Below are 25,669 nucleotides of genomic sequence, written 5' to 3'. Positions count from 1 at the left end.
AGTGCAAAACTTGGGTTGAAACTAAACATTAAGAAAACCAAGATCATGGCATCTGGCCCTCTCAATTCCTGGCAAATAGATGGGGAAGAAATGGAGGTAGTGACAGATTTTATTTTCCTGGGCTCCAAGATCACTGCAGATGGGGACTGTAGCCAAGAAATTAAAAGACGCTTGCTCCTTGGGAGGAAAGCCATGGCAAATCTAGACAGCACACTAAAAAGCAGAGACATCACCCCGTCAACAAAAGTGCGTATAGTCAAGGCTATGGTCTTCCCAGTTGCAATGTATGGCAGTGAAAGTTGGACCATAAGAAAGGCTGAGCGCCAAAGAATTGAAGCCTTTGAACTATGGTGCTGGAGAAGACTCCTGCGAGTCCCTTGGACTGCAAGGCGATCAAACCGGTCAGTCCTAGAGGAGATCAACCCTGACTGCTCTTTAGAAGGCCAGATCCTGAAGCTAAAACTCAAATACTTTGGCCACCTAATGAGAAGGAAGGACTCACTGGAGAAGAGCCTAATGCTGGGAAAGATTGAGGGCAATAGAAGAAAGGGACGACAGAGAATGAGGTGGCTGGATGGAGTCACTGAAGCAGTAGGCGTGAGCTTAAATGGACTCCAGAAGATGGTAGAGGACAGGAAGGCCTGGAGGAACATTGTCCATAGGGTCGCGATGGGTCGGACACGACTTCGCAACTAACAACAACAACAAAAATTCCCTTTTAAATCAGGGGACGGGGAAAGACCCCTTGCGGGGACGGGTCGAGGAGTTTAGTCAGTATCTGGTGGATAAAATTGCTCAGATTCGGGCTGGTCTGGACTCTGACTGGGCAGTGTCTGACGAGGGGGAAGCGATGGGTTTGGCCGATAACATTTGGGAGGAGTTTGATCCTGTGACTCCGGATGAAGTGGACAGGATCATGGGGAAATTAAGTGCCGCCACGTGTTTGTTGGACCCGTGTCCCTCCTGGCTGGTTTATGCGGCTTGGGAGGTTACACGAGGCTGGCTCCTGGCAGTTATTAATGCTTCCTTGAGTGAGGGGTGCTTCCCTGCCACCTTGAAGGAGGCGGTGGTGAGGCCCCTCCTCAAGAAACCTGCCTTGGATCCAGCTATTTTAAATAACTTTCGTCCTGTCTCCAACCTTCGCTTCCTTGCGAAGGTTGTTGAGAGTGTGGTGGCTCGGCGGCTCCCTTTGGTTTTGGAGGAAACTGAGTATCTGGACCCGTACCAATAGGGTTTCAGGCCCAGGTACAGCACAGAGACGGCATTGGTCGCGCTGGTGGATGATCTCTGGCGGGCCCGAGATAGGGGTTATTCCTCTGTCCTGGTCCTATTAGATCTCTCAGCGACTTTTGATACCATCGACCATGGTATCTTGCTGCGACGTCTTGAGGGGTTGGGAGTGGGAGGCACCGTTTTACGGTGGTTCTCCTCCTACCTCTTGGGCTGTTCGCAGACGGTGTTGGCAGGAGGGCAGAGGTCAACCCCTTAGTTGTGGGGTGCCTCAGGGGTCGGTCCTCTTGCCACTCCTGTTCAACATCTACATAAAGCCACTGGGTGAGATCATCTGTGGTTTCAGGGTGAGGTATCATCAATATGCTGATGATACCCAGCTTTTCATCTCCACCCCGAACCAACCCAGTGATGCCCTCAACATGATGTCCCGTTGCCTGGAAGCGGTACGGATCTGGATGGGGAAGAACAGGCTCCAGCTCAACCCGGCCAAGACTGAGTGGCTTTACGTACCGGCATCTCATTTAGTCCAAGAGGTTCCATCTTTGGTTATGGGAGGAGAGGAGTTACCTCCCCTTGATAGGGCGTGCAACGTAGGCGTCCTCCTGGATACACGACTCAGTTTTGAAGATCATATAGGAGTTGTGGCCATGGGGGCATTTGCCCAGGTTCGCCTGGTGCGCCAGTTGCGCCCCTATCTGAACCGAGATGCCCTACGTACGGTCACTCATGCACTTGTTACCTCCCGTATAGATTACTGCAATGCTCTCTACATGGGGCTGCCCTTGAAGACCACCCGGAGGCTCCAGCTGGTGCAGAATGCGGCCACGCGGGTAGTGATGGGAGCATCCCGATACTCCCATATTACACCCCTCCTGCGTGAGCTGCATTGGTTACCAGTTGCCCTCCGCGTGAGATTTAAGGTGCTGGTACTTACATTTAAAGCCCTACATGGCCTAGGCCAGGGATATTTACAGGACCGTCTACTGCCGGGAACGACTTCCCATCGCCCAGTGCGCTCACACAGGGAGGGCCTCCTCAGGGTGCCATCGGCTAGACAATGTTGGCTGGAGACCCCCAGGGGGAGGGCCTTCTCTGTGGGAGCGCCAGCCCTGTGGAACCAACTTCCCCTTGAGCTCCGGATGGCCCCGGATCTCCGTTCCTTTCGCTGTGGCCTTAAAACATCCCTTCTCCATCAGGCTGACCTGGACTGACGGATTTTTAAAATGTTTTTAACTTATTATTGGGGCTGCTAGTTTAATTCTTTTTTAACTTTTGTATTATTGTTAGCCACCCTGAGTCCTTCAGGAGATAGGGCGGCATATAAGTCCCAAAAATAAATAAATAAATAAATAAATAAATAAATAAATAAATAAATAAATAAATAAATAAATAAATAAAAATTCATAATTATTTTTATATAATTTCACATTTGAGTCTGTAAGATATACCCCCAAATATTTAATCTTTTTAGCTATTTCAAATCCTGTTAATTTTTCTAAAACTACCTTTTGTTCCATAGTCATATTTTTAGACAAAATTTTAGTTTTTTGTCTATTAACCTTAAATCCAGAAACTTGCCCATATTGCGAAATTATTTCCATTAAATCTATAACCGAATGAATCGGTTGAGCTAATGTAATAACCAAGTCATCTGCAAACGCTCTCAATCTATAATCTTGATCTTTAATTTTAATTCCCTTTATTTTATTTGAGTCACGTATCTTAATCAATAATATTTCCAATGTTAAAACAAACAGCAATGGTGACAACGGACATCCCTGTCTTGTACCCTTTTAAATTTTGCAAGCTTCTGTTAAACTACCATTAATTATTATTTGAGCTGTTTGTTTCTGATATATTGCCCTGATAGGTTGTAAAAACATATCACCAAACTCCATCTTCTCTAGAACTTTAAATAAAAATTGCCAACTCAATTGATCAAACGCCTTTTCAGCATCCAAGAAAATAAGCGTTGCAGGGACTTGATTATTTCTTTCCAAATATTCTAATAGGTTTACAATATGTCTCACATTACTCTTCATTTGTCTACCACTTATAAATCCTGTTTGATCACTATAAATCATTTGCTGCATAACCTTCATTAATCTATTTGCTAAGATCTTTGCAAATATCTTATAGTCTGTATTTAAGAGCGATATAGGTCTATAATTTTTTGGTTGGGTAAGATCTTGATCTTCCTTTGGAATCAACGATATGAATGCTGTTCTCCATGTTGGAGGAACTTCCCCTCCAGATTGAATTGTCCTAAATAATTCTTTTAAAGGTTCCACCAACTCTAATTGTAAATTTTTATAATAAATGGCTGTCAAATCATCTGTTCCAGGTGATTTACCCACTTTTAATTGTTTAATTGCTAAAATAATTTCTTCAGCAGTTATCAGTTGGTTCATCCCTTCCCTCTGCTCCTGTGTAAGTATAGGGATATTCACTTCTTGTAAATACCTGTCTATATCTAAACCTTGAGTTATATCCCTCGCATATAATTTAGAATAAAATTCACTAAAAGCCTTTTTAATAAGATTTTGCTGAAACACCTCTTTACCCTTATATTCTATCTTATCTATGTTACGTGATTTTTGTTTTTTCCTTAACAAATAAGCTAACCATCTACCTGGCTTATTAGCATTATAAAAAGTATTATGTTTGACATATCGTAAATTGGTTGCCACCTGATCTGTCATCAGCATATCAAACTGCCCTCTTAGCAAATTAATTGCTTCTTTCAGCCTTTTATTAGATGAATCCAAAATAAAAGCCTTCTCTTTCATCTTTATTTCCTCCTCTAATTCTTTACGCTTATATTCCAATCTACGTCTATATTTATTATTCAAATATATTAACACTCCTCTCATATAAACTTTACTTGCATCCCAAACCATTTCAATGGGTGTACCCTTATGCATATTTATAACAAAAAATTCATTTGTTTTTTACATTCTTCCAAATTTTCTTCATATCTAAGCAAGTTTTCATTTAACCTCCAAGATCTCCTATCTCCCTTCTCCTTGTCCAATTCCATCCATACTGGACTGTGGTCTGATAAGATTCTTGGACATATCTTGATCTTCTTAACCCTAGAAAAAAATCATTAGTAATTAATACAAAATCATTCCTAGAAAAGAATTGATGTCTATCAGAAAAAAAGTAAAATCTCTTTCATCCATGTTCCGTTCTCTCCAAACATCTCTCAGTTCCAAATCGTCTGTCATGTCAAAAAAGGATTTAGGCAATTTAGTGTGATTTGGTGTACTTTTAAAAGGTCCTTTTTTATCTTTTTGTGTATCCAGCACTCCATTCCAGTCTCCCATTAAAATACACGATTTATAATCCCATTGAATTATTTTGTTATGTAAAAGTTTATAAAATTCTCCTTGCTGTTGGTTAGGTGCATATAGTCCAAATAAAAGTATTTTCTTTCCTTCTATTAAGAGTTCAATTATAACATATCTTCCTTGTTTATCTGCTTCAATTAGATTGGCTGTCAGATTCTTCTTCACATAAATAACTACACCATTTTTCTTTTCTGGAGCAGATGCAATAAACTGTATACCCAATCTAGAGTTTATCAAATATTTTTGATCAGCTACACGATTATGCGTTTCCTGCAAGCATATAATATCATTTTTAAATTGTTTCAGGTACTGAAATATTTTCTTTCTCTTTTGCGGTGAATTTAAACCATTAACATTCCATGTCAGGAACTTTGTCGCCATCTTTTGTGACTTGAAGCTTTCGGAGCGTATCTTGCAGATTCACAAACATCTGCTTCTTTGGTCTCGCTCCTCCCACTGCTTCTGTATTAGTAGATTCTTGAGTTGTAATTGTAGAATATTGTTTCTGTTGTTGTTGTTGTTGCTCCTTGCATCTAGTCGCAGCTCTTGTCACTCTTTGAGCCCTTGGATCTTCTAATGGGACCAAGGGCTGCGCAATTTCCAAAGTTTGCTGTACTTCTTTTGAAATCAGCGAGGTGATTTCTTCATCTCGCTGTGTACCTTCCAATTGTGTCTGTTGCACTTCTTTTTCCTCTCTCCTTTTAATTTCTGGGGATGGCGGTGAGCCTGCCTTCAGTATATTACAATAAAATTCTTGAGCCTTAAGAACTGTATTAAGACAATACCTTGTGCCAACATAATTCACCACTATCTTGGTTGGTATCTCCCATCTAAACTGAATCTGTCGTTTTTTAAATTCATCTGCCAGAAAAACAAATTCTTTCCTTCTTCTTAAAATTTTTGGTGGAATTTCTTTCAGAATTAAAACCTCTTTATCAGCCACTTTAAATCTGTTGTTATAAAAAGCTTGAATAATCGCATTTCTGATCGTTCTCTTTGTAAAATAAACAACCACATCCCTTGGCAATTTTCTTTGCCTAGCAATCCAAGAGTTGACGTGAAATATTTTATCTATTTCCAATATAACATCTTCAACTCGCCAACCCAAAATAGGCGCCACAGCTTTTGACACTATTTCCTCCAAATTTTCTTGTGGATTTTCTTTCAGACCTCTGATCCTCAAAGCAAACTCCATGTCCCTATATTGTATCATCACCACCTCATCATCAATTTTATTCATTTTATTCTCAGCTTCACTGATTTTAGCTTCCAATATCAAATTATTTTGATTAACTTCTTCCACACGATCATCCAGATTCTCAGTACAGACTGTCAGTCCTTGAAGTGCCAGCAAAATATCCTCTCGTATTTCTTTATTTTTCTCATTAATAAGCTCTGCCACTTGCTCAGATATTTGCTCAGATTGGAGTTTTAGAGCATCTTGTAAATCTTTCAATGTTAATGTAGGTGCAGATGCTGCAGGGGGTGGCATCAGTGATTGAAGTCCAGATTGTTGAACTGGTGATGCCCCTGTACTTTTAGAGATGGAAAATCTAGGTGGTTTGGAAGCCATTTTAACACCCAATTAACTTTCGTTTCTCACTTTCACTTTTTCGCACTAATTGCAACTTTGTTGCTTCACTGTCAAATAGCCAAGTCTCTTAAATCACCTTTGAACCAATTTCAAATGTTTTAAACAAAGTCTTTTACAACTTTTAAAAATCCACTTTCTGTCTTCCCCCTTGCTTTTATTTTATTTTCCTTGTTCTTTTGTACTTCACGCTTTCTCTCAGAAGTTATTCCGGCGCCATCTTCCTCCCCTTCTTTTAAGTTAAACCGGAGTTAAAGATCATATACTTGCTGTTTCTGTATTCTCCCGCTCAGCTCTGCCTGTGTCCAAGTAATCCAAAATACAATGTTGAAAGCAGGGATGGTTGCAGCGTCCTGTTCTGTTTCAAAGCCTTGAAACAGAAGAGTCCCGAGTCCGGAGTTAATTCAGGCTCCGAGGGAGCTCTCACCCTTCAACCCCCAGATTAAGTTCTGGGGGTCTAGGGGAGCTCTACCTCTTGCCTGAATACTCACCCCCCCCTCTTCTCCCGAAGGGGGTATTCCCAAATCGCAAAACAGCTGATCGTTGCTGTTTTTGCGGTTTAAACGGAACAGCGGGGCTGACGGTCAGAAATGACCGCCATCGACGGAGCCTTGCCACCCGGAGGTCCAGGACTACTGTACTTGTTATGTACTGGGCTCATTAGTAATACCACGTGGGTTGCTGGAGCAGTTAACGGCTCTCCAGCACCCCAGACTACAAGTCTCCAGTTCTGCTATTGGCTATCCAACCATTGAAGCAACCATTGCCGCCTAGGGGCTAGACTATATATTGCGGCTAGTTGCAGCCATTTCCCCAGTTCAGATTCTGCAAGCAATAAACATGAGTTTTCCTGAACTCACTTGCCTCGTCTTCATTCCTGCGCCCAAGAACCCGCTACACAACACTGGCGTCGAAGGTGGGATCCTGCTTCCCTGAAAAAGAGCTGAAGTCTATGAGGGGAAGGCAGCACACGCCGGAGGGAAAAGGCATTTCTCCCCCCCCTCAAGGTCGGCTAGCAAGCTACGCTAGTGACCTCGTGCTCAGTGGACTCATTCCCTGAGCCTGGGAAGCAGGATTCGGAAGAAAACGCAGGAACCAGCAAGACAGAATGCCGAAGGTCGGGAGACTTCGAGAATTCAACGTGAAGCACCCAGAGGAATGGCCATCCTATTTGTCCCAGGTAGAAAACTACCTCCCAGGTAGAAAACTATTACAAAAATTTACAATTAGACATGATAAAACCGTTAAAGGAACTGTTCCAGACAATCCAGAGGGGGGGAAAGGTGCCACCGTCTTGGAGAACAGCTTTTATTTCCTTGATTCCGAAGGAAGACCAAGATGCTACTCAAGTTAAAAATTACAGACCGATATCGCTTTTAAATACAGATTACAAGATATTTGCTAAGGTTTTGGCTAATAGACTGATGAGGGTTCTGCAACAGGTGATTCATGGGGACCAAACAGGATTTATTAGTGGTAGGCAAATGAAAAATAATGTGAGGCATATAGTTGATGTGCTAGAGTTTTTGGAAAGGAACAACCAGATCTCTGCGGCGCTAATTTTTTTAGATGCTGAAAAAGCTTTTGATCAATTGAATTGGCAATTTTTGTTGAAAGTTTTAGATAAAATGGATTTTGGGGAAAATTTTTTACAACCGATTAGGGCATTATATCAAAAACAAACTGCCCGAATTATAGTTAATAATAGTTTGACAGAAGCATGTAATATTGAGAAGGGCACAAGGCAAGGGTGTCCGTTATCGCCCTTGTTATTTGTGTTAACATTAGAGATATTATTGACTAAAATACGAAATTCGGAAAAAATTAAGGGGATACAAATTAGAGATCAGGATTATAGATTGAGAGCATTCGCAGATGATCTGGTTGTTACAGTGACCCAGCCAGAGAACTCTGTTGTGGACCTGATGGAGATAATAACACAATATGGGAAGGTTTCTGGATTTAAAGTTAATACACAGAAAACCAAAATTTTGGCCAGAAATATGACAGTATCGCAAAAGGCTCTTTTAGAAGGATTAACTGGATTTGAGATTGCTAAAAGGGTCAAATATTTGGGGGTGTTTTTGTCACCCTCTAATACAAAGTTATATAAAAATAACTATGAAAAACTATGGGGTAAAATTCAAAAAGAAATGGAGAGTTGGGGAAAATTGCAATTGTCTTTGTTGGGACGGATTGCAGCAGTGAAAATGAATGTCCTGCCTAAATTTTTATTTTTATTTCAAATGATACCGATTCTTAAGAAAGATTCTAATTTGGAGGAATGGCAGCGAGGTATCAATAAATTTGTGTGGGCAGGGAAAAAGCCACGAGTTAAACTTAAGATTATGCAGGATACTCGTGAGAGAGGTGGGCTTAAAATGCCCAATTTTAAATTATATTATGAAGCTGCTGCATTAGTAGGAATAAGTGATTGGATTAATTTGACACAAGAGAGATTATTAAATCTTGAGGGCCATGACTTGTTGTTTGGCTGGCATGCATATTTGTTGTATGATAAGAAGGTAGACAATGTGTTTAGAGTGCATATTTTAAGACAGGCATTGCTGAGAGTCTGGAAGAAGTATAGACATAAGTTAGATTGCAAGATACCACTATGGGCAATTCCAAAACACGCAATAGAAAATATACATGCTGGTTTCAAACATGATGTGACTACGTACAAGGAGATCCTAAGTTGGGAAAGAAATGTCTGGTGTTTGAAATCATATAGCCTCTTGCGAGAAGAGAAGGTTGTTCAAAACTGGTTTCAATATACTCAGTTACGGGCCAGGTGGAAAGAAGACCAGAAAAATGGTTTTACAATGTCTGATGAAAATTTGATAAAGCAAATTAGAAATCAGGGACCCGCACATATTAAATGGATATATCTTGCGCTGATAGAGATTGATTCGGAAACAGAACTTGTTAAGGATTGTATGATAAAATGGGCCCAAAACATCCAGGAAGTTATCACAATGGACACGTGGGAAAAGATTTGGGTGAGGAACGTAAAATTCACACAAGCTCAAAATCTAAGAGAGAACTTTTACAAAATGTTTTATAGATGGCATCTAGATCCTAAAAAGCTTGCAAGTATGTATCCGAATTATCAGCCTAAATGTTGGAGGTGCGGTGATGAAGACGCAACATATTTTCACATATGGTGGACTTGTAAAAAGGTTAAGGCTTTTTGGATAAAAGTCTGGTGGAACATGCAGAAGATTTTTAAACAGAGGATAAAGTTTTGTCCGCAACTTTTTTTGTTGGGAATAATTACAGATGCTACAGTTGTGGACACTAAGTTGATGTTGAATTTTATTACGGCAGCAAGACTTTTGATAGGTCAGTATTGGAAGAAAGAGGAACTGCCGACCATAGAAGAGTGGACCTTAAAGGTTTCCGACCTGGCAGAAATGGCGAAGATTTCGGCCTATTTGAAAGATCACTCGCAAGAACGCTATATTATGGAATGGAGAAAATGGATTGAGTTTATCCAGAACAAGTATAGGGTTAAAAAGTTTTATGTAGCATTTGAATGAGTTCTTTCTTTTTTTCTTTTTTTCTTTTAGTTTTTTTTATATATTTAATATTACTAAGGTTTGTTTTATCCTATATAAGCTAGAGAGTGATGGATTTTAGAGTTTATAGTTGTTAGTATATGGTTGTTTATGATTGTTTTTTTTTATATACCTTGTATTTAGCTCTGGGAAGTCGGGGGGGGAGGGGGGGAGGGGGGAGAGGTAGGGGGGGAGGGAGAAGGGAGGGGGAGGGGGGTTCTTAAAGGAAAATTGTATGTTAAAACTTTTCAATAAAAAAAAAAAAAAGAAAACTACCTCTGGGCAAACCAGATCGCAGAAGAAGGACTGAAAGCCGCCACGCTACTCTGCCTTTGTGGCCCAGCAACCTTTGATTTGGCCGAGAACCTCTTCCATCCGACGCCGATAGAATCGGTCTCCTACGCAGACCTCAGAAAGAAGCTAACCAAACACTTCCAGCCCAAGATGTCTGAAATGGCTTGGAGGTTCAAGTTCGACCAAAGAGTGCAGCAACCCGGTGAATCAGCTTCAGAATTCATCGCGGGCCTGAGGCAGGTCGCTCGCCTATGCAAATTCTCAAACTTAGAAGAGAGACTACGAGACTGGCTCGTCTGCAGCCTACGAAACCGAACGCTTCAACAGAGACTCTTTGCCAGACTGTCAGAAGCACAAGACGAAGTATTGGCCGATGAAGCCACTGGGGGTGCAGTTCAAACAGTACAGCCCGCCAAAACGACAAAGCATGAAGAAACGGTCCACCACGAGGACGGCAAATGAACCGAAGAATCTTCCGAGGAAGAAGAGCCTGAAATCAACAGACTCCAAAAGCAACCCAATGCGCAACACCGCAACAGCCAGCAGCAAGAGAACACTTACAAGGCAGTTTTCTTACCTAGATGTAAAGGGTGTGGTGGCAACCATTTTTATGCCAATTGCAGATTCCGATCAGCCATGTGCAGAGCTTGTGGCAGGACAGGCCACATCGCAGCGGTTTGCAGAGCCCGCCAGAGGGACCGGCCACCCAAACACCAGTCAGAAGAACCAACTAAGAGAGGTACTGGGGCCCAGGGTCTGGTTAGTGTGGGGTTTTTCAGAAGCCATAGAAGCGTGTGCCGCACCAGGACCCGACGCCCCCTCAAACCTAAACTCAGACTCTTGGTAGAGCTACAAGGAGTTCCATGTAAGATGGAACTGGACTCTGGCTCTGCAGTCTCCATTATTTCTCAAGACACTTTTAACTTTGTGTGCAGGTGCAGTAACAATTGGGCCAAACTAAGGCCCTCAGACATAATCCTAACTGACTTTCAAAATGCTCAAGTTAAAGTTAAGGGAGAAGCCACTTTGAGGGTAAAATTTAAGGGGTTTTATGTGCACCTGGATGTCATAGTAGTAGGGGGCCAGAGAACGAGTCTCATTGGACTCGATTGGTTTGATGCCTTAGGTATTCAGATTACTGGTATCAACCAGACACAAACTGCAGACCTCGCATCAGTATGAGAGGACTTTGCAGATGTTTTCGACTCAGCCCTAAGAACATACACAGGCCCGCCTATCTCATTTAAGCTAGATCCCAACGTAGTTCCAATCAGGGTTAAGCCTCGTAGGGTCCCCTTTGCCTTAAAACATAAAATTGATTCAGAAATTGATAAGCTGGTAGAACAGGGCGTTTTACAGCCTGTTGTTGGTGGGGATTGGGAAACTCTTTTAGTCACTCCACTTAAAGCCAACGGGGAAATTCGCATTTGTGCTGACTATAAATGCACTCTAAATAAAGCCCTCAAGCAACACGCTTACCCGGTACCTGTGGTCAACCACATTTTAGCCTCCTTGCAAGGGGGTACTATCTTTGCTAAAGTTGATTTAGCACAGGCCTATCAGCAATTGCCAGTTGATGAGGCCACAGCTGCGGCTCAGACTATTGTGATTCAAAGGGGGGCTTTCAAAGTTAAACGCTTACAGTTTGGAGTCAGTGTTGCACCTGGCATTTTCCAGGGGATCATGGAGTGTACACTTAAAGGTATTCAGGGCACCTGCCCTTATTTTGATGATGTTCTTATTGCCAGGAAATCCCCAGAAGTGCTAGCCAGTAGGCTCAGAGCTGTTTTGCAGAGGCTTCGTGAAGCAGGCCTCAAATTAAAAAAGAGCAAGTGTAGTATTGGGGTTCCTTCAACAGAATTCCTGGGTTTCCGAATTGATGCTAACGGCATTCACCCTGCTGATTCTAAAGTGAAGGCTATTAAAATGGCTCCTAGGCACAAATCAAAAGGAGAGCTACAAGCATTCTTGGGTCTCCTAAATTTCTATCACACATCTAGCTTTAGCTAGAAAGTACCTCTGGTGGCCTGGCCTTGATAAGGACATTGAGGCTCAAGTCCATGGTTGTTATACATGCCAGCAATCTAGGCCTGAAATGCCACAGGCTCCAGTTCACAGGTGGGAGGAAACGCACACTCCCTGGTCTAGGGACAGCTCTTCTTTATAGTAGTGGATAGCCACTCCAAATGGCTGAAAGTAATTCCAGTTCCTAACATGACTACTGCTAGGACCATCCAGGTGCTGAGAAAACTCTTTGCCACACATGGGCTGCCAGATTTCTTAGTTTCAGACAATGGGGCCCAATTCACTGCTGCTGAATTTCAGGCCTTTCTTAGAGCTAATCTCATCAGACATGCAACATCTGCGCCTTTTCATCCGTCTTCTAATGGTCAAGCTGAACGCATGGTGAGAACAACGAAGGAGTCACTCAAGCGCATTGTAACAGGTGACTGGCATTACAGATTGGCAGATTTTGTTCTCTGCCAGCATTCTACGCCCTGCACTGCTACAGGCAAAAGTCCTGCAGAACTACGTTGGGGGAGGCGATTGATCACTAAACTGGACAGGTTGCATCCAGATAGAGTGGCAGCAGAAGCCTCTCAACCAAAACCCCCTAGGGGGCTGCAAATGGGCAATTGGGTTTGGGCCAGGAACTATGGTCATGGGAATCTGTGGGTTCCTGGTCAAATTACCAAAGCATCTGGGCCCCTGTCTTATGAAGTGGGGTTGGAGGGAGGGCGAGTTGTTAGACGCCACATTGATCAACTCAGAAAACGATTTCCAGAATGGCCACTAAGTGAGGACTGCATCATAAGTCCCTCCCAAGGTCCTCAAACTTGCGGCCAAGCCAGTCCTCACATGGACTTTCAGGACTTTTCCTTCATAACTGAGGTGAAACCAGAGGGAGAAGTGGGGAGTCCAGGAATGCAACATGGATCCCCTGAAGGAGCAAGCCAACCAGACTTCAGCAACCGCTGTGCCTACTCTGCTGATCAGTCTGTCTCTGGGGTGGGCCAACCTGGAGAGGCCAGCCAGAGAGCATCTAATCCCCTTGACTCAGGATGTTCTGAACCAGCCAACTACCGGCCTTGTAATAAGGCAAACCCCTGTTCAAGCAGTAGAGACTGGAGAGCGACTGAGGCTGCAAAGCGTTTGCCAAGTTTAATTCACAAGCAAAACAACAGAACAAGAAACACAGGAACTTGAATCCTCAAGCGGAAGGGTTGCTTTCAGCAACCAGCCCCTCCCCAAACACTCCTTTTATTTAGAGTTCAGGGCGTAGTCTCCCTGTGCCTCCTCCCGAGGAGTCCCACAGCCTTTCTTTGTTTGTTCCTGCTCGACTGCCTCCTGCGTCGGGCGTCCTTGAACAGGGCCAGCTGTGGGTCATCATCCTCCGCACTATCGGGCTCACGCAGCTGAGAAGAGGGCCCCGGCTGGGAGCTCTGCCAAGCCTGCAAGCCATCATCAGCCAGTTCGTCTTCCACACCCTCCTCCTCCCCCTCATCTGAGTCATCCGATACATCCGAGCCGGCTGCCGGACCCACCGGCTGGCCCTGAGTCACAACACTATCCCACACCGCAGGGCCCTTCCCCCGGGGCTGCCGATCCGGATGCGGTCGGGATGGGAATTGTTCGTGAAACGCTGTCACCAACGCAGGGGCATGAATGGCGGTCGCGTCTTCCCATGTGAAGTCCTCCGGCCCGTACCCTTTCCACTCGATCAGGTACTGGAAGCGACCTTTCAGCCAGCGGGAATCCCTGATGCTGGCGACCTCGTACTCGGGGGTGCTGCCTCCATCACGAGGTCCTGATGGGGGAGGTTCCGCTTGGCGAAGTGGACAAGCCGGTTGTTCGGGGACCAACAAGGACCGATGGAAGACGGGATGCACGCGCAGGGAACGTGGCAGAGTTAAACGATAGGCGACCGGATTGATGACGGCCTCGACTGGGAACGGTCCAAGGTAACGGTGGTCCAGCTTCCTCGCCGGCCGAGTGGATGGTAGGTTCCTGGTGGACAGCCAGACCCGATCCCCCACCGATAGTGGAGGCGTATCCCTTCTCGACCGATCGGCGAACCTCTTGTAGTCGGCCTTGGCCTTCTCCAGCTGCCGTCGCACCAACCGATGGATCGCCTGTAACTCCGCCATGAATTCGTTCGCTGCCGGCTCCGGTGAGTCCACGGGAGAAAGGGGGAAAAACCGGGGGTGATAACCCACGTTGGCCAAAAACGGTGTCATCTGCGTGGAGGTGTGCTGCGAGTTGTTAAAGGCAAACTCGGCTATGGCCAAATAGTCCACCCAATTGTCCTGCTGCAGGTTAACGTAGCAGCGCAGATACTGCTCTAAGATGCCGATGACCTTCTCGGTACCCCCGTCGGTCTGAGGATGATGCGCGGACGAGAGGCAAACCTTAATGTCCAACGCCCGCATCAACTCCTGCCAGAAGCGGGCTGTAAACTGGGCCCCCCTATCGGAGACGACTCTATCGGGAAGGCCGTGCAGCCGGAACACCTGTTGGATGAACATGCGACTAGTGGCGCGAGCTGACGGTAAGCCGCGACAGGGGATGAAGTGCGCCATCTTGGTCAACATGTCCACCACCACAAACACTGTCGTGAAGCCGGAGGATGGGGGTAGATCCGTCAGAAAGTCCATGGACACAGCCCCCCAGGGTCTCTTGGGTGTTGGCAAAGGCTGCAGTAAACCAGGCGGGGCCCCTGTCGCTGACTTGGCCTGCCTGCATGGGACGCAGGAGGTGACATAAGACTGGACATCGTGTCGGACTCGGGGCCACCAGAAGGTACGGGAGACCAGGTTCAGAGTCTTGAACAGGCCAAAATGCCCCGCAGCCGGGTTATCATGACACTGGCTGAGGACGAGTCCCCTGAGTGGCCCTCCTGGTACATAGAGCCGGTCACGATAATACAGGAGTCCATCCGTGACCGACCAAGGCGAATCTGGCCCCACCTCTTCCTTCCGCTGAGCCACCCACGCCTCCTGCTGCTGCGCCTCCCGGATCCGAGCCCGTATATCCACCGGCTCCCGCACCGCAGCAAAAGACTCGACGGGGATCACTGTCCTGGGCGGAAGCTTGTCTTCCACTCGGGTGTACTCGGGCTTCCTGGACAGAGCATCCGCTCTCTGGTTGTGCCCGCTTGGTATGTACCGCACCCGGAAGTCAAACCTCGCAAAGAAGAGGGACCACCGGATCTGGCGTTGGTTCAAATTCCGAGCGGTCTGCAGGCTTTCCAGATTCTTGTGGTCCGTCCGGACCTCGATTTGATGCCGCGCCCCCTCCAGATGATGCCTCCAAGCCTCGAACGCCGCCTTGATGGCCAGCAGCTCCTTCTCCCAGATGGTATAGTTGCGCTCCGAGGGATTCAATTTCCGAGAGTGATACGCGCAAGGGAAAAGGGTACCGTTGGGCGTCGCTGCCTGGAGTAACACGGCCCCAATGGCAATGTCGGAGGCGTCCGCCTCCACGACAAACGGCCGTTGCGGGTCAGGATGCTTCAAGATGGGCTCCTTCATGAAGGCGTCCTTCAAAGCTTGGAACGCCTGTTGTTCGGGGGCGTTCCACTGGAACCGAGTCTTCTTCTGCAGGAGCCGGGTGAGGGGGGCTGTCAAGGCAGCAAAGCCAGGGATGAATGTTCGATAGTAGTTGGCAAATCCAAGAAGTCGCTGAACATCCTTCACGCGACGCGGGGGTTGCCAACTCTGCAACGACTCAACTTTACTCGGTTCCATGGCGATGCCCTCAGGAGAAATGCGGTGACCCAGGAAATCGATGGTCACCTGGTAGAACTGGCACTTCTCCAACTTGGCAAACAGCCGATGTTTCCGGAGGCGCTGCAGGACCTGACGGAGATGCTGATGATGCGCTTCACGCGACGGGGAGTAAATCAGGATGTCGTCCAGGTAAATTACGACAAACTGGTCCAACAGATCTCGAAAGATGTCGTTCATAAAATGCTGAAACACAGCGGGGGCGTTGGTCAGGCCAAACGGCATCACCGTGTACTCGAAATGTCCATAGCGAGTACCAAACGCCGTCTTCCACTCATCACCCGGCCGAACCCTGACGAGGTTGTAAGCTCCACGCAGGTCCAGTTTCGTGAAGATCTTAGCCTCCCGGAGTCGGTCCAAGAGCTCGGGGATGAGGGGCAGCGGGTAGCGGTTACGCACCGTGATGGCGTTGAGTTTCCGGTAGTCACAGCAAAGCCGTAACTCGCCCGACTTCTTTTTGACGAAGAGCATGGGCGCAGACACTGGCGAGGACGAGGGCCGGATGAAACCACGAGCCAAATTCTTTGTCAGGAAGTCCCGCAATGCAGCCAACTCGGGCTCCGACATGGAGTACAAACACCCCACTGGGAGAGGCGCATCAGGGTCTAGATCAATGGAACAGTCATAGGGCCTGTGCGGGGGTAATTGGTCCGCCTCTGACTCGCTGAACACATCAGCAAAGTCGGACAGTTCGGGAGGCAAGGAAACCCCTGAGGAACCCTCCACCTGGCCGGCACAGATATGGCGGGTGTGGTCCACGCACTGCAAACTTGGGAAGGTGACCAAGTTCTGAGACCAATAGATCTGTGGATCATGCGCCCGGAGCCACGCCAGTCCCAAGACCACGGGGAAGTGCAGATCCGAAGTGATGTAGAACTGGATGGCCTCCACATGGGAACTGATGGCCATACACACTGGTTGCGTGGCGGCCGTAATAGGCCCGGACAGGAGCACTCGACCATCGATAGTCTCCACTAGCATGGGCGGATCCACCGGACACTGGGGAACAGCCCATTTGGCCACGAAGGCCGAGTCCATAAAGTTAGTGGTAGCCCCAGAGTCAATTAAGGCATGGACCGGAATCCCCTCTGGCTTGCCAGGAAGGATCAGACGTGCCTCAAAATCAAATGCCGTGGAGGTTCACAGGCACCGTCGGAACGGCGTCGCTCGGCGTGGTCGTGGTGGGTCGCCCGATCTATCACACCGTCTAGATCGGGCTCGGGCCGTTTCCCGACAGCAAAGCAGGGGACTTTCTCGGGGCCGGCTTGGTCACTGATGCCCGCTGACGCTTCTTTGGGCAAGAAGCAGCCAAATGTCCAGGGTCCCCACAGTAAAAACACAACCCCCCCGATCGTCGTCTGTCCATTTCCGTCACCGATAGACGGGACCTGGCGGCACCCAGATCCATTGGCTCCTCCCTCTGGACTGGGGGCACACGCTCAACAGGAGCGGCAGGGGTCTGTGGGGTGGCACGGCGACTCTTTCGCTGCTGCAGCCGGGCATCGATCCGCAGACAAAGATGGATCAGCCCATTCAGGTCTGAGGGAATGTCCACGCGGGCCAGCTCATCCAACATCTCCTCCGACAAGCCATCCTGGAAGGCATCCACGAGCGCAGCCTCATTCCAGGCGGAATCCTGGCTAAGCAGCCAGAAATCGCTGATATAGGCCTGTAGGGGGCGCTGACCCTGCCTCAAAGCTTTCAGGCGTCGGGTGGCAGTCTGCGCCTTAATCGGGTCCTCGTACATGAGGCGCATATGGTCACAAAACCCCCCAAAGTTATCCAACAAAGGGCTAGGCTGTGCCAGCAGAGGCGTGCCCCAACGAGCTGCATCCCCCGACAGAAGGCTCAACACGAATCCCACCTTATCTCGGTCAGTGGGGAAATCAGCTGCTCTCACGCTGATAAAAAGCTGGCATTGTCCCAGGAAGGCAGGAAACAGTTCTGGGTTGCCAGCAAACTTATCCGGCATAGCTATCTGACATTTCCTCCTGGGTGGGGGTGCAGCATGTACCTGAGCTTGCAGTTGAGCCACCTGAGCTGCCAGCAAAGTGAGTTGCTGGGTGAGCTGAGCATTCTCGGCAAGAAGCTGCTCCATCGTAGTAGTAAGGGGTGGGTGGCTGAAAGCAAACTGTTCTGAACCAGCCAACTACCGGCCTTGTAATAAGGCAAACCCCTGTTCAAGCAGTAGAGACTGGAGAGCGTCTGAGGCTGCAAAGCGTCTGCCAAGTTTAATTCACAAGCAAAACAACAGAACAAGAAACCAAAAGCACTGGAACTTGAATCCTCAAGCGGAAGGGTTGCTTTCAGCAACCAGCCCCTCCCCAAACACTCCTTTTATTTAGAGTTCAGGGCGTGGTCTCCCTGTGCCTCCTCCCGAGGAGACCCGCAGCCTTTTTCTGCTTAGTCCTGCTCGACTGCCTCCTGCGTCGGGCGTCCTTGAACAGGGCCAGCTGTGGGTCATCATCCTCCGCACTATCGGGCTCACGCAGCTGAGAAGAGGGCCCCGGCTGGGAGCTCTGCCAAGCCTCCAAGCCATCATCAGCCAGTTCGTCTCCCTCCTCCCCCTCATCTGAGTCATCCGATACATCTGAGCCGGCTGCCGGACCCACCGGCTGGCCCTGAGTCACAACACAGGAGCTCCAAGGGACACAGGTCTACCCAGCCCACTGGGTAAGCTGGTAGACCACAAAGTGACTGGAACTCCGAGACGTTCCACTAGGGCACACAAGCCTCCTCCATATCTTGCTGATTACGTTGTAAAATAGCTATAATATTGTTGTATTGCAGCTTGCCACTGTACTACAGAAACTAGCATTATGATGTTAACTGTCTGGCGTACTGTCAATGAAGGCATATTCATTCAGGTGCTATGATGTAACTGTCTAGTGTGCTGTCAATGAAGCCTATTCATTCAGATGTTGTTTAATAACATTGTATCCTATATGGGTTTTTTTCTATTACTATTATTTAAGTTTGTTTTGATAATGAGTCTTGATAATTGCATTAAGACTAACTTGTGTTAATATTGTCTGATCTAAGAGGGGAGGGGTGTTATGTACTGGGCTCATTAGTAATACCATGTGGGTTGCTGGAGCAGCTAATGGCTCTCCAGCAACCCAGACTACAAGTCTCCAATGATGCTATTGGCTATCCCTAGGCAGCAATGGTTGCTTCAAACCTATTGGCTGCCGCCTAGGAGCTAGACTATATATTGCAGCTAGTTGCAGCCATTTCCCCAGTTCAGATTCTGCAAGCAATAAACATGAACTCACTTGCCTCGTCTTCATTCCTGCACCCAAGAACTCGCTACACAACAGTACTTTATCACTTTTTTCCTTTTTTGGGGGGGGGTCATCAAGTTTACATCACGTTTTTGACACCTTGCTAGGCGACTGGAAAAGCCCTGTTACAGTACCTGGATTGCAGCTGCTTTCTTGCAGGTATGTGGAATGGCTTGGGACCCACAGGGTTTGCAAAGTTAGGTGAGGAAGTTGGTTACAGCTTTTTAGGAAAAATAAAATAGACAACCAAGAATGCTTTATTGACCATTCTTTGACCAGATTTTATATCAGTTGCATCTGCTAATACAGGCGTTCTGGTCCAGATTTCTCTGCTATTTTCAGTATCTGTTAAAATGAAGGAGTACTTTTCCAACAACCTGTAAAATCCAAGACACTGCTTTCATTGTTTAATTCCCCCCTCCTAGATTGTTGATTCAGGGAATATCCATTTCTTTAGTGTTAACTAATAGTATTAGTTATTTAGAGATAGATTTGTATTGGTTGCTTCATAATCAAACAACAAATAATCAAACAACAAATCAGCGAACACCTTGATGCAAACAAAGTCATCACTAAAAGTCAACATGGGTTTGTCAAAAACAGATCACGCCAGACAAATCTTATTACATTCTTTGACCAAGTGACAAAACTAGTGGACCAGAGGAATGCTGTAGATATAATTTACTTGGACTTCAGTAAGGCATTTGATAAAGTAGATCACAACCTACTACTTGATAAGATAGAAAAATGTGGGTTAGATAGCATTACCACCAGATGGATTCATAGCTGGCTGACAGGCCGTACTCAGCGTGTGGTCCTCAATGGAACTGCATCTACATGGAAGGAAGTGTGTAGTGGGGTGCCCCAGGGCTCTGTTCTGGGCCCAGTGCTCTTCAATGTCTTCATTAATGATTTGGATGAGGGGATAGATGGGGAACTCATCAAATTTGCAGACGACACCAAGCTGGCAGGAATAGCCAATACTCCAGAAGATAGGCTTAAGATACAGAAGGATCTGGACAGACTCGAACACTGGGCACTATCTAACAAAATGAAATTCAATGGTGAAAAAAGTAAGGTTCTACATTTAGGCAGGAATAATCAAATGCATAGGTATAGTATAGGTGGTACCTTGCTCAATAGTAGTAACTGTGAGAGGGATCTCGGAGTCTTATTAGACAATCACTTCAATATGAGCCAGCAGTGTGCTGCAGCTGCCAAAAAAGCCAACACAGTGCTAGGCTGCATTAACAGAGGGATAGAATCAAGATCAAGTGAAGTACTAATACCACTTTACAATGCTTTGGTAAGGCCACACCTGGAATACTGCATCCAGTTTTGGTCACCACGATGTAAAAAAGATGTTGAGACTCTAGAAAGGGTACAGAGAAGAGCAACAAAGATGATTAGGGGGCTGGAGGCTAAAACATATAGGGAACGGTTGCTGGAATTGGGTATGTGTAGTCTAATGAAGAGAAGGGTGAGGGGTGACATGATAGCAGTGTTCCAATATCTCAGGGGCTACCACAAAGAAGAGGGAGTCAAGCTATTCTCCAAAGCACCTGAAAGCAGGACAAGAAGCAACGGATGGAAACTAGTCAAGGAGAGAAGCAACCTAGAACTAAGGAGAAACTTCCTGACAGTTAGGAACAATTAACCAGTGGAACAACCTGCCTCCAGAGGTGGTGAATGCTCCAACACTGGAGGTTTTTAAGAAGAGACTGGACAGCCATTTGTCTGAAATAGTATAAGGTTTCCTGCCTGAGCAGGGGGTTGGACTAGATGACCTCCAAGGTCCCTTCCAGGTTGTTATTATTATTATTATTATTATTATTATTATTATTATTATTATTATTATTATTATTATTATTATTATTATTATTATTTGTGTTTTTTAGACTCCAAGTCTTGTATACCCACCCAAAAATGACGACAGCCAAAAAATCCAAAACAGACAGTGGAAGATCATTCTAAGAGTCCTGGACACAGTCATTTGGAGTGATTGAACGCAGTGGGAAAGCATTATGTGTCCTATGCAATGAAAGTGTTGTGTGTCGCACATCAAGTGTCAGATGGCACTTTGAAACCAACCATAAAAATGTAGCCCAACTTGGTGATAATGAAAGGAAAGAGTTTCTTGAAGGGAAATTGAGGAGCTATCATTCCCAGCATCTTAGTTTTTCCAACTATCTATCCAGAACCAATCATCTGACAGCTGCCAGTTTTAAAATTTCACTGTGCATAGCAAAACATGGTAAGCTCCTCTCTGATGGGGATATTATCAAAACGGCCATTTGTCTGGGAGTGATTCTCTTTTTCATGATTTCCCAAACAAGGATAAAATCATGCAACGCATCTCTGAGATACCCCTGAGCAGAAACAGAGTTAAAGATAGAGTCCAGCGCATGGCAAGTGATGTTAGTCAGCAGCTCACCACTGACTTACAAAAGGCAGCCTGTTACTCCATGTGCTTGGACGAAAGCACAGATATCAATAACCATGCAAGGCTGGCAGTAATTTTGCGTTATGCTGTTGGTGACACCATGAGAGAAGAGCTGCTGAAACTGATGTCTTTGCCCAAAAGAACACAAGGTATAGATATCTACAATGCTGTGAAAGAAGCTTTTTTATCACAAGATGTAAGACCAGAAAAGGTGGTTTCAATTACAAGTGATGGAGCACCTTCTATGGTGGGGGCAACATCTGGTTTCATACAGTTGTTTCTTCAAGAAACAAAACACAAAGTAATTCAGTTCCACTGCATCATTCACCAGGAAGCTCTCTGTGCCAAGGAAAACAACAAACAATTTGACAATGTCCTCAAAGACATCACAAAAATAGTGAATTATATCATGGCTCATGCTCTGAATTGTCAGCAATTTCAAGTACTACTTGAGGAGGTTCAGGCACAGTATGATTGTTTAATTATGTACAACAATGTCCGGTGGCTGAGCAGAGGATGAGTCCTGGAGAGATTTGTGGCCTGCTTGGATGAAATTCGGCTTTTTATGCATGAAAAAGGGTAAGAATATCCACAGCTCACTGATATGGCCTGGCTTACCAACCTCATGTTTTTCACAGACTATACACACCACTTCAGCCTGCTGAATAAACAATTACAAGGTGCAGGGAAAACAGACAGAATGTTTTGTGATATCAAAACATTTGAGAGAAATCTGCAGGTTTTTGAAAGAGACCTTGAAAGTGGGCAGCTGAAATATTTTCCTACTTTAAAAGTTCATTTAGAAAATTGTACAACATTTGCAGACAATCCTACAAGCCATCAGGAAATCTACAAAGAGTTTTCTAGCATTGTTGCAGCTGCAAAGGTAAATTTTAGTAACAGATTTTCACAGTTCCGTAAAATGGAGACAACCCTGTGTTTTCTTACTGTTCCAGATAAAGCCAAATTTGAAGAACTTGATCGTTCCTGCTTAGAGTGGTTAGATTTAGGAAATCTGGAAATGGAGCTACTGGAATTCCAAGAACATGCTATCTGGAAAAATAAATTCTGTGACCTGCGTGAAACACTAGAGAAGATGGAACGGATGACAAAGGACAGCACAGTTAGTTCTGAGAATGGAATCCTCAAAGCGTGGAATTCTCTGCCAGATAATTTTAAATGCATGAAAGCACTTGGGACTGCTCTCCTTACTTTGTTTGGATCATCTTACACTTGTGAGCAGCTGTTTTCAGCTATGATTTTTATCAAATCAGACAACAGAAGCAGACTAACAGATGACCTGAGTGCTGCATGTGTTGCTCTCAAAATTACAAACTATGAGCCAAGGGTAGATAAATTATCAGCAGGCATACAACAGCAAAAATCACATTAATTCTTTTACTTTTCAATAAGTGTTTTGTATCATTGAAAGCTCTGTTGTTGTGTTTTTGAGAGGTGGAGTGAGTGGGGAATTTTTACTTTTTGCCTCGTGCTGTTTTAAAAAGAACGCACCCCAATGCCCCCCTGCATAGCCAGAAGCCTTGTGCCATCTGGTGCTGTGCTCGCCCAGCTTCTCTTTCTCTTCCTTTGAAACATCCCTCCCAATCCTCCCGTTCCTTCCTTCTGAATTAAAAAAAGAGAAAGCCAGGTTTTTTCTTTTGTGGTCTTTACATATTTAACCTGCAGCTAGAAGGAAGTGGGGAAGAAAACCATTGCGAGACACTCTTCTGTTTTAACTTTTTTTCCTTGTCACTTTTTGGAGTTTTCATCCTGCTTTTGTGAGAGGGCAGCGTTTGGGAGGGGGTGTAGCTGCCCCTCTCCTCAAAGTCATCAGCTTAGCAAGGTGCCCACCTGCCAGCGCTCTTCCCCCTCTCTGAGGCTTTCGCGGGGGGGGCTGTTTGGTTTGTATTCCCCTCCCATCTGCTGGGTGGTTGCAGCAGGTTTTGGTCTCTTCTGTCATGCTTTGAGGTTACCCACGAAGAACATTGGGGGGGATCCCCACTGTGGTTACTAAGCTTGCTTAAACCCTCTTCCACCTCCTCCTCACCGGAGCCCCCCTTTCTCTGCAACCCCAGCCCCTGCCTCACCTTGCCCCACGGCAATGGCACCCCTGCCCTGCCCCCTCCCTTGCCTCACCTCACCCTGCATGACGAGCCTTCTACCCACTGCCCCACCTGCCAGAGAACCCCTGGATCTCCCCCAATCCGGCCTGCCCGGCCCCCACAGGCATCCCTCCCCAGGAGTGACATCAAGGTGGCCACGCCCACCCAGGCCACGCCCACCCATGCTACCATGACTACTGTAGCCATGCCCACTTGGTGGCCACACCCACTTGGTGGCCACGCCCCTGGCACTTGGCGATGCATAGGTGGGTTTCGGGTTGCAGTTTGGGCACTCGGTCTCAAAAAGGTTCGCCACCACTGTCCTAGAGCAAGGAGAGCAGAGAGGAGGAGAGAACAATGGAGGCAGGCTCAATTGCTCGGGAGGATAGCGTCCCACCCCACTCCACAAGGCACAACTTGGCATTAAGATTTAAGGAGACACTGTGGAGTGGGGCATTTGCTGGGAACAAACATGGTATCTTGATATAGTTGTGAATTGTGCTCTTGTCTTTGTTTAACCTGGACACTTTGAATTCCAGACCGGTTGGTTTCTTGCTTCAAGACCACAAACTGCATTTCTGAGTCTCTCCTTGTTGTGACTCAGGGCCAGCCTGTGGGTCCGACAGCCGGCTCCGATGTATCGGATGACTCAGATGAGGGGGAGGAGGGAAACGAACCGGCTGATGATGGTTTGGAGGCTTTGCAGAGCCCTCAGCCGGGGACCTCTTCTCAGCTGCGTGAGCCCGAGAGTGCGGAGGAAGATGACCCACAGCTGGCCCTGTTCAAGGACGCCCGACGCAGGAGGCAGTCGAGCAGGAACAAACAAAGAAAGGCTGCGGGACTCCTCGGGAGGAGGCACAGGGAGACCACGCCCTGAGCTCTCTATAAAAGGAGTGTTTGGGGAGGGGCTGGTTGCTGAAAGCAACTTTTCCGCTTGAGAAGACAAGCTCTAGTGTTTTTGTTAACTGCGTAATAAATCTTGGCAGATGCCTTTTAGCCTTGGACGCTCTCCAGTCTCTTCTTTCTGAATAGGGGTTTGCCTTATTACAAGGCCAGAAGAGGGCTGGTTCAGAACACTCCTTGCAGACTGCAGGCAAGCTGAGAGTTAAAAGGACTCATTACGTTTCTGTTTTGCTTTCTTGTTATCTGTCTTGCCTTGAGGACATTGTAAACTTCTTCAGCTGTATTGAAATTGCCTTTAGCCAGAGGCAGCTGAAATGAACGTTTGTGTGTGCTATGGTTGAACTCTTGCCAGCATATGTGGGAGTTTTGGGGGAACATTGGCAGTGATTAAAGGACTGTTTGTCTTGCCAGCTGACTGCTTTGCCTCCGTTCGGGGCCCTGGGTCATCACAAGTAAGCTGACGGATACCGAGAGGGCATGGGCCATATGGGAGAAGGAGGTGTTTGCCATATGGTGGGCGCTGTCAACGTGGCGACACCTGCTAGAGCAGTGATGGCGAACCTTTTAGAGACCGAGTGCCCAAACTGCAACCCAAAACCCACTTATGTATCATTGGGTGCTGGGTGGGCGTGGCCCATTGGGTGGGCGTGGCTGCGGTGGTAACGGCAGACTGGGTGGGACCAAAAGGTTCAATCAATTCCAACTTTGCGAGATCTTTTTTTTCCTGCGAGAAGTTGAAATTGATTGAACCTTTTTTTTTGCACACAGCGGCGGAGGCCTAAAGCGAAAAGGTTTTATAAAACCTGGCTGAAGGCCTAGGATTGGGCCAACAGCACATGTGCCCACAGAGAGGGCTCTGCGTGCCACCTGTGGCATGCACGCCATAGGTTCGCCACCACAGTGCTAGAGGGAGCGAAGGAACTGTTCGAGGTCTGCACAGACCATAAAAATCTCGAGGTATTGCAGACACCAAGGCGCATGACCCCCAAACACATCTGGTGGGTGCAGTATTTCCAACATTTCCATTTGAAGTATGTACCAGGGGGAAAAAACCTTTTAGCTGACACCTTCTTGAGTATGCCCCAATACAACAGTAAGCAGGAGGAGGTGGTACAGGCAA

At 46.5% G+C, this 25,669-nt stretch overlaps 1 protein-coding gene across 3 annotated transcripts; it reads left to right on the top strand.

Annotated features, from left to right (window-relative positions):
• The first annotated feature begins 7,254 nt into the window (after nucleotides 1–7,254).
• Nucleotides 7,255–24,648, top strand: LOC308676850 (uncharacterized protein). Of its 3 annotated transcripts, none has more exons than XM_081342883.1 (4): nucleotides 7,255–7,357; nucleotides 21,000–22,123; nucleotides 22,501–22,779; nucleotides 24,186–24,648. In XM_081342883.1, the coding sequence occupies exons 2-4, from the start codon at nucleotides 22,093–22,095 to the stop codon at nucleotides 24,521–24,523; spliced, it is 648 nt and encodes a 215-aa protein (XP_081199009.1). In that variant the 5' UTR covers nucleotides 7,255–7,357; nucleotides 21,000–22,092; the 3' UTR covers nucleotides 24,524–24,648. The 3 variants fall into 3 exon arrangements, with proteins under 3 accessions (XP_081199009.1, XP_081199007.1, XP_081199008.1); XM_081342881.1 differs by lacking the exon at nucleotides 7,255–7,357 and adding an exon at nucleotides 9,126–10,770; XM_081342882.1 differs by lacking the exon at nucleotides 7,255–7,357 and having other exon boundaries at nucleotides 20,708–22,123.
• The last annotated feature ends 1,021 nt before the right edge of the window (nucleotides 24,649–25,669 follow it).

This window comes from Vipera berus (genome assembly GCF_964194415.1).
Source record: "Vipera berus genome assembly, chromosome: W".
Lineage (NCBI taxonomy): Eukaryota > Metazoa > Chordata > Lepidosauria > Squamata > Viperidae > Vipera > Vipera berus.
This window is presented reverse-complemented; position numbering and strand designations above follow the sequence as displayed.

What these genes read in the sequence shown, in the direction of transcription:
- LOC308676850 (XM_081342883.1), top strand. Translation starts at nt 22,093, where the DNA reads ATGAAATTCGGCTTTTTATGCATGAAAAAGG. An exon ending in CTTTTTATGCATGAAAAAGG is followed by an intron (nt 22,124 to 22,500) that starts GTAAGAATATCC and finishes TTACTGTTCCAG; the next exon opens with ATAAAGCCAAATTTGAAGAA. An exon ending in GTTTGGATCATCTTACACTT is followed by an intron (nt 22,780 to 24,185) that starts GTGAGCAGCTGT and finishes TTTGAATTCCAG; the next exon opens with ACCGGTTGGTTTCTTGCTTC.